Here is an 8,334-nt window from a genome sequence, read left to right on the forward strand (position 1 = left end):
GTCTGTCTCCTCCCACAGCCGGGGGGCCCGCCTCCTCTCTCTCCCTCTGTCCTTTTCACCTGTCCCAGACTGGCCCCGCTAACAGTACAGCAGTAGCAGAATCAGCTTATTTGAGTATTTGGTGGCTCTTCATCGCAGCGTGCTGATATTGATGAATCGACTTCATAAAGCACTGAGGCAGCACAAGCTCTGTCGGCGTTAATCAATGCCTCCTCGTTCTGCTCTTTTTTTATTTGGTCTACTGGGTGACACAGTCACATGCTCGCCCATACATACAGCCGCACGCACAGAGACAATCACCCACACACGTTTGCGCGCGCGCACGCTGTTCGCCTACTTTCCTGCTGCCTCCCACTTGGCTTTTGGAAGAATTGTCCTAAAAATCCCCAAAGCTTCCTTTCCCTCAGTATTTGCTTCATGCAAATATGACAGCCCATTAACCAGCATTGTCAACAACAAAAAACAAACCGTTGCTTCGGTAGGCTGTTTATTCTTTACAATTTCTCTCCAATCTATGCGGTCGAAGCATTAAAATAGAATGGTCCTCACCTCGTCCCCTCAGACATAATGCCTTCTTTTTTCTTTTTTCTTTTTTTTTATCAAAGTAAAGACGCAGCGAGGCATTCTTTCATTCGTCATGTTGACTGTTTCATTTACGTTATGTGGCTGTCTGGTCTGATTGTCACCTTCCTGGTGTAATGTAATATGATGGATGTTTCATAACACATTGTATAGAACACACTGAGCCAATCAGGACCACCGTACAGGCAAGGTTAATGCTTTAGTTTATTAACAGTGTGGTGTCGGAGGCAATATCCATTAAAGTCAGAGAGGGGAAGTGTATTAATTAGGCACATTGATGGGTCTGTCTGTTGTTTAAGACGGACAGACTAACCGCTCCCACTCACTATGCCACGGGGCTCAATATCCATGCCTGTTGCAGTTATTGCATTTCCCGCAGCATCTATTTGTTATGTCCTTAATGGAGTTTTGGTGTGTTGTTTACTTGTTTTCTTTGCTTGAAAACATTATTTAAGTTAAGAGAATTTCTGACAGTTTATTTTTGCTCCTATGATTCATATAAACTCAAGAATTGGGAGGAATTTGAAGGTTAGGCTTGCATGCTGCTGGACATTACCCTGCAAAAGTGCTGTTTCTGATTTAGTTAATAATACATTACACCGTATGGTCTTAACATCTTTGAGCTGACAAAATGAAGTCCTTGACTGTTTGAGTGTTTGAACTTTAAGTGCCTCCTCTTTCAAAGCCCAGACGATGGGGCCCTTGATGCCACTGGAAGAATGCCTGTGATTGGTGTTGCCATATCAACAGCCCATGCATACAATATTCTGACCATATTGGCAATAGGCCTGTAGAGTATCCACTTTAGTTCACACACTACCACTTAGAGGCAAGTTCACTCTCTGCTATGGGCCAAAACTACATTTATCATTCTAAAGTGTGAAACTGTAATGCCAAAATAAATCTAGCGGCTTTGAATAATTGAATTGATGCTTATTATAGATAGCTGGAGTCCCTCTTTCCCACTCCTTCAGAGATGTTAGAGCAGGACTTTTAAGAGTTATCTCAGTCATTGTACTGGGGAACTCTGGCAACGTCCTCCAAGTTCCCTCCTGACGCGTACTGCAGCAATGTTCTGGTCGCGGGGTATCGTGCTAATCTGTTTTGCTCCCCATCCAATGTCTACTCTGTCTCGCCTTCATTTAATCGATTTGTTCTTATTAGCATAAACATTTACATAATGCAAGTGTAACTTTTTGTTATATGTAGGCAGATTGAAAAACCATTGCCCCCCAAATGACCTTTTACATGTAGTTGCTTTACAAAATGTGATATACAGCTCCGGAAAAAAATTAAGAGACCACTGCACCTTTTTCTTTCCTTTCCAAAAGGTTTTAAGTGGTTTCAATTTGCAGTGGTTTCTTAATTTTAACCCTTCTGTTCCTCACTCAAAACCTCCCTTTTCGACTTTTTTGGAAAGGAAAGAAAAAGGTGCAGTGGTCTCAGAATTTGTTCCGGAGCTGTATATTGATTTAATAAAACATATCTATCAAATATTAAACACTAGCATGTCTTTAATAGACAGGTGTTTAAGTATTAGATAAGAGTCAATGCATATTCGATACAACTTTAAATGTTGCATCTTCATGGGTAAGTCTCTAAAAGCTTTGTATGCTCAGATGACCCAATATTTACAATATTTTTTTCCAAGTTAGGTCATAGATTTTAAAACTGATGTAAGTTACAGCTGTACTCTGGAACACTCCCTTTATTTCTTGGTAAGCAACTCCAGCGTAGATCTGGCTTTGTGTTGTTGGCTTTTGTCCTGCATAATGACTAAATCTTCTCCCGGTGTCTGGTGTAAAACAGACCGACGCAGGTTTCCCTCTAAGAGTTTGCCAGTGCTTTTCTGCATCCTGTTTCTGCATCTTAAAAACTCCCTGGTCTATGCTGATCACGCATACACACGCCACGATGCCGACGCCACGATGCCGACGCCACGATGCCTGGAAATGAGATATTCAGCAATGTGTTGTGTTTTTCCGTTTAGGTCAAAAGGTGTATTCCTTTTGACATGTTTTTGCTCATTTCAGTTTAGCATTTTCTATTTGTTTCAGTAGTGGCTTGCTGCATGTATTGTATGATGCATGTTTTGGAATATTTGTATTATGTGTGTGGGTGTGTGTATCCTTCATTTCCCTCTGTTGTTCAGGTTCTTATTGTGGCGTAACAACGATGTGTTTGATCTGTACTCAGTTTTCTCTTATCACAGTAATTGAAATCTGTTTCTGTTTTTAAAATCACTCAGGGCCTTATGGGAACATCCCTGGGCTTTTTTGTTTCTGTCCTGCAGCTCAGTTCAGGAGGATGACTGTATCTTTGATGTGTCTCGGTGCTTTAATACAATACATTACCCACAGCATAATTATTAACTTGACTTGTTGAAAAGAGATGCTCAGTGTAAGCTTTGTTATTGTTACCCATCTACAAATCACTGCCCTACATTATGAGTCTTCCAAGAAAGCGCCCTGCTGTTTCCACACAGTGATGAGTCCATTCAACATTATGCAATAGGTGACATTTGACTTGTTAAGCAAGTCATTTAGGGTTAGGGTTAGTCATTTATATTTTTTAAATATAATTTCAATTATTGAATGATGTGTAAATATGAAATATATATATATATATATATATATATATATATATATATATATATATATATATATATATATATATATATATATATATATATATATATATGTATTCCAATTTGTAGTTCCACATAAAGTGAAGAAGTCTGTGTGGGGTGAACATGTATTCAACCCACTGTATAAATAACTGTTCATCTCTATCTCTCACCTTCTCTGTCTTGTGATCTTGTCATTTACTCAGCTCCTAATAAAATCAAAAGTCCTCTTTCAATGTATCTTATGCACCCTTTCTGGCCACCTAGTTGTGTTTGTGTGTGTGTGTGTGTGTGTATATGTATGTATGTATATTATTATTATTATGATTTTTTTTTTTATCCTGTTATGCAAATGATTGCTTTGCACATTAATTACGTTATGCTACAGTACACCTGGTAAAATAGGCTGTATCCAACAAAAAGCATGTGTTATGATGTTTACTGATCTGAATGCATTGTTATACCTCAGGGTTTTGCATAGGCCTAAAACATTTCATGAGCCTTCAATGATCTCTTGAGGTATTTGAAGACATCCCACAGTTGCGTTCCACGATATCCATACATTCCTCAAGATGCCTTGAGGCACGCCGCTGCAGCTCCTTGAGGCCTAAATGATCATAAGCTACAGAAACAGAACACGACTCGATGCACGTACGTTGGACTTTGATGTCTAAACTAGTGTTCGTCTTCTCCCTTCTCCCTTTTCTCTCTCCGTCTAAACAGCGATCCAAAATAGCAGTCTATGAGAAAATGTGGTCTTACATGAAATCGGCCGAACCCTCAGTGTTTGCCAAGACCACGCCAGACGGGGTGGCCCGAGTACGAAAGTCCAAGGGCAAGTTTGCGTTCCTCCTCGAGTCCACCATGAACGAGTACATAGAGCAGCGGAAACCGTGTGACACCATGAAAGTGGGCGGGAACCTGGACTCGAAGGGATACGGTGTGGCCACACCCAAAGGCTCAGCATTAAGGTGGGTGGGATAATATAACAATATTCCCTGTGTTGTTATAATATTCCACCTACCCTGATGTCATGTGTTCTGCCTCTGTTCTCCTTCTTCATCACTTCTTCCTCCCTTATATTATTTTTTAACGGACCCGAAGAGGTAACGGTATCGTGTCTTTTACTGTTCCTGGATATCCAGGTTGATTCATATTTGTTATTATCTTCAATGTTCCTGATTTTTATGTTTCCATGTTCTTGTTTGTGAACCGTTGGGAAATCTATTCCAGGGTGTAACACATCTCACCTCGCCCTCTCTCTGTTTCCTGTCTGTCCTTCTTTCCACTGCACCTTCTGCCCTGTCTGATGTCCTTCCCCATGGTTGTGTTGTCACTTTTAATTTACCACTTCAGCGGTTTTTCAATTCAGCCTTTAAAAGCTGCGCTGTCACTTGTGACGGATGTTATTTGCATGTGTTTGTTGTTGTTACTTCTCAGTGACGACCAGTAACCCCATCCCGCACACTTTACTTTCTAAACGACCTGACCCCTCATGCCACCTGTCCAATATTTAACATTTACAGTAAAGCTTTATCTAGTTCTCCCATATTCGTTACATTAGTAAACCTAGTCCTTCTCCTACCCAAACAATTTTGGTAACAGATATACAGTGGGGAGAACAAGTATTTGATACACTGCCGATTTTGCAGGTTTTCCTACTTACAAAGCATGTAGAAGTCTGTAATTTTTACATAGGTACTCTTCAACTGTGAGTGACGGAATCTAAAAGAAAAATCCAGAAAATCACATTGTATGATTAAGTAATTAATTTGTATTTTATTGCATGACATAAGTATTTGATACATCAGAAAAGCAGAACTTAATATTTGGTACAGAAACCTTTGTTTGCCATTGCAGAGATCATACGTTTCCTGTAGTTCTTGACCAGGTTTGCACACACTGCAGAAGGGATTTTGGCCCACTCCTCCATACAGACCTTCTCCAGATCCTTCAGGTTTCAGGGCTGTCGCTGGGCAATACAGACTTTCAGCTCCCTCCAAAGATTTTCAATTGGGTTCAGGTGGCTAGGCCACTCCAGGACCTTGAGATGCTTCTTACGGAGCCACTCCTTAGTTGCCCTGGCTGTGTGTTTCGGGTCGTTGTCATGCTGGAAGACCCAACGACGACCCATCTTCAATGCTCTTACTGAGGGAAGGAGGTTGTTGGCCACAAGGTGAGATCTTGCATGGAGCCCCAGACCGATGGAGATTGACCGTCATCTTGAACTTCTTCCATTTTACTAATTGCGCCAACAGTTGTTGCCTTCTCACCAAGCTGCTTGCCTATTGTCCTGTAGCCCATCCCAGCCTTGTGCAGGTTTACAATTTTATCCCTTATGTCCTTACACAGCTCTCTGGTCTTGGCCATTGTGGAGAGGTTGGAGTTTGTTTGATTGAGTGTGTGGACAGGTGTCTTTTATACAGCTAACACGTTCAAACAGGTGCAGTTAATACATTTAATGAGTGGAAAAAAGGAGGGTCTGTGAGAGCCGGAATTCTTACTGGTTGGTAGGTGATCAAATACTTATGTCATGCAATAAAATGCAAATTAACTATTTAAAAAATATACAATGTGATTTTCAAGATTTTTGTTTTAGATTTAGTCTCTCACAGTTGAAGTGTACCTATGATAAAAATGACAGACCTCTACATGCTTTGTAAGTAGGAAAACCTGCAAAATCGGCAGTATATCAAATATTTGTTCACCCCACAGTAGTTATTATTTATACAATTATTAGCAAAAGGCACTGTTAGTAGTAGTCTTTCATCCATTGACCAAGGGTCCCGCTTTAAATTACCTTGAGTTTATAAATGCTTCATGATGTCTTCATAATGCCTACATAAGCACTACAAACATGTGTAACAAAGCATCTATAACCGTATGTTGTGCTTTGTTAACATGGCATTACTGTGTGGAATAGCACTGTCAAATGTAACATAATCCACTATGTGATATATGACATTAACCTGTGCTCAAGGGTGGCGCTGCTTAATAAAGCCTTATTAAATAATAATAACTGAGGCTACCCAAGGCATAACATATGAAAAAATATGAATTCATAAAATACGAAAGTGCTTTGTAACACTTACAGCGCCACATAAAGGTGGTATGAAGCATTTATTAGCTCAGCGTCATTTTCAGGGCGACCTCATTATCCCTATCCCTATAACTAGTTCTAGACTACTACTAACTATGCATTAGATTTCTCACGGACCTGTGCATTTTCTTACAAGTTATGTTTTATCGTTTCAAGAAATGCTGTTAACCTGGCAGTGTTAAAACTGAATGAGCAAGGCCTGTTGGACAAATTGAAAAACAAATGGTGGTACGACAAGGGCGAGTGCGGCAGCGGGGGCGGTGACTCCAAGGTCAGCCTCGATGTCACCTGATCGGGTACCATGGTGCAGAGTAACCGGCAGGGCTGTTAATAACAGCTAACAGGAATAACGGGGACCATTCATTATTGATTGGATTATTATACGCGGACGTGCTCCGGTAGCTGCAACACAAACCAAAACAGGACCGCAGGGTCCAACCGGGCTTAAAGAAGGACAAAAAGGGTAGCCTTTCTGTCAACCAGACTCACATACATTAACCCGAAAGGTCAAACTGAGAACCCTTACTTGGCTAATACACAGAGGATGATGGGGGTAGACGGTAGCCCGTTGGAGCAGCTATAATGCTAACGTTTAGCTAGAGACAGATAGGATGAAGAATCAGTGGATCAGTGTTTGGCTGTGTGTGACAAGCAAGTGTAGTTATTTGACTGGGGAGGTTTAGATGGCTTATCAGTGATGAGAAGGATGTCAGGAGGAGGATAGAGCTGCGCTGCCGTTGTGGAAGGAGGAGACGGATTTAGCTCTACCTTTGACATCGGCTCTGCAGCAGGCCACGCGTCAGTCAGTACACAGATGTCAGGTAGGATACTGTGCCGAGAGCATACAACTATGTGTATGTTTTGTTCGGCTTTAGTCAGCTTAGCCTGATCCAGAAGAAAAGATACCTATTGCAGTGTATATAAGATAAGTATGTACCGTATTGTTATATGTTTCATAAATAGTTCATCACAAGCTATTTATGAAAACATGGCATCTAGATGCCAAAGACTGCCGCCTTCCTCTTGTGAAGGCCACGTGTGTATTTCATTGCAGTAGTGCTGTCTTGTCTGTCCGACACAACATGGCTTCTCAGTTGCTCATGTCATATAGCTGCTTTAGTGAACATTCCATGCTGGGCTCTAGCATTTAAATGGCTGAAACCCCCAAAATGGCTGCTCAGCTGAGGCATCTCAGCTCAGGGAGGCGAGGCGAACAGCGGAGTCTTGAGGGGATTAAGCATTACGGGCAAACGTGAGAATTCTAATCTCAAAGAGAAGGTTTGAACTCTTTGATGGGCTGTGGTACGACTACATTTAGTTCAATTGGGATTTTGTAGATGGTTGATCTTACTGCATCTACACCAAGCTATGAACAACTTGGTATTTGTTTACTTGGACAATGCTATTTAAAATGTGACACATCCTATTTTAAACCTGGCGTATAAGGTCCTTGACATTTGTTCCAGTTTAGATCAATTGAATGCCCAATGACACAGCAGTAATCATGACTCACCACTGTGAATTATGACAAGCTAAGTAGCTTGCGTTCATGATCGCAGTATATTTACTGGCACTAGACCATTACATTATGCAGTCATTTGAAATTCATTCTCAGGAGCTAGAATCAAACCAGATATGACTTTGAAAATAGCATAACAGCTTACAAATCTAAAACCAAGTAATGTCATACCAAAATTTGTACCTGCCTGTTCTCTCTTTGCTTCTCTGTTCTATCTCCATAATGTACACTAAACAGACTTGTTATGTTTCCATATGGGGTTGCAAAATTCCTCCACCTAAAAAAATTCCCAGTGAATTAACATTCCCAGTTTCTCAGTAATCCCTGTTTAAGGATTCCCTCTGGCAGGGTTCCATTCCTTGCTTATTCTCCCCTTTATTTGGGGGATCCTTCCATATGGGTTTCTGGAAAACCTAGGAATTTTGGGAAAGTCACTGGAATTTTGCGACCCTGTTTTCAACCATGCCTTTGTATTGATAATGATGTGCTACACAGTCCCTATGCCAT

General features: G+C 40.9%; 1 protein-coding gene across 5 annotated transcripts in view; it reads left to right on the forward strand.

Moving 5' to 3' along the window:
- The window catches only part of gria3b (glutamate receptor, ionotropic, AMPA 3b), a 117,860-nt gene that overhangs the window by 101,056 nt on the left and 8,470 nt on the right, over positions 1-8,334 (forward strand). For 3 of the 5 annotated variants that reach the window (XR_004575655.1, XM_010896450.3, XM_020046038.2), the window contains exons 13-14: positions 3,932-4,179; positions 6,465-6,579. Coding sequence is in view for 4 of the 5 variants with exons in the window: in XM_010896450.3 (XP_010894752.1) it covers positions 3,932-4,179; positions 6,465-6,579 (363 nt within the window). In the remaining variant the exon portion in view is untranslated. The remainder of the gene's footprint in view (positions 1-3,931; positions 4,180-6,464; positions 6,580-8,334) is intronic. The other 2 variants (XM_010896459.3, XM_020046037.2) reach the window with 1 other exon arrangement.

This window comes from Esox lucius, chromosome 4 (genome assembly GCF_011004845.1).
Source record: "Esox lucius isolate fEsoLuc1 chromosome 4, fEsoLuc1.pri, whole genome shotgun sequence".
NCBI lineage: Eukaryota > Metazoa > Chordata > Actinopteri > Esociformes > Esocidae > Esox > Esox lucius.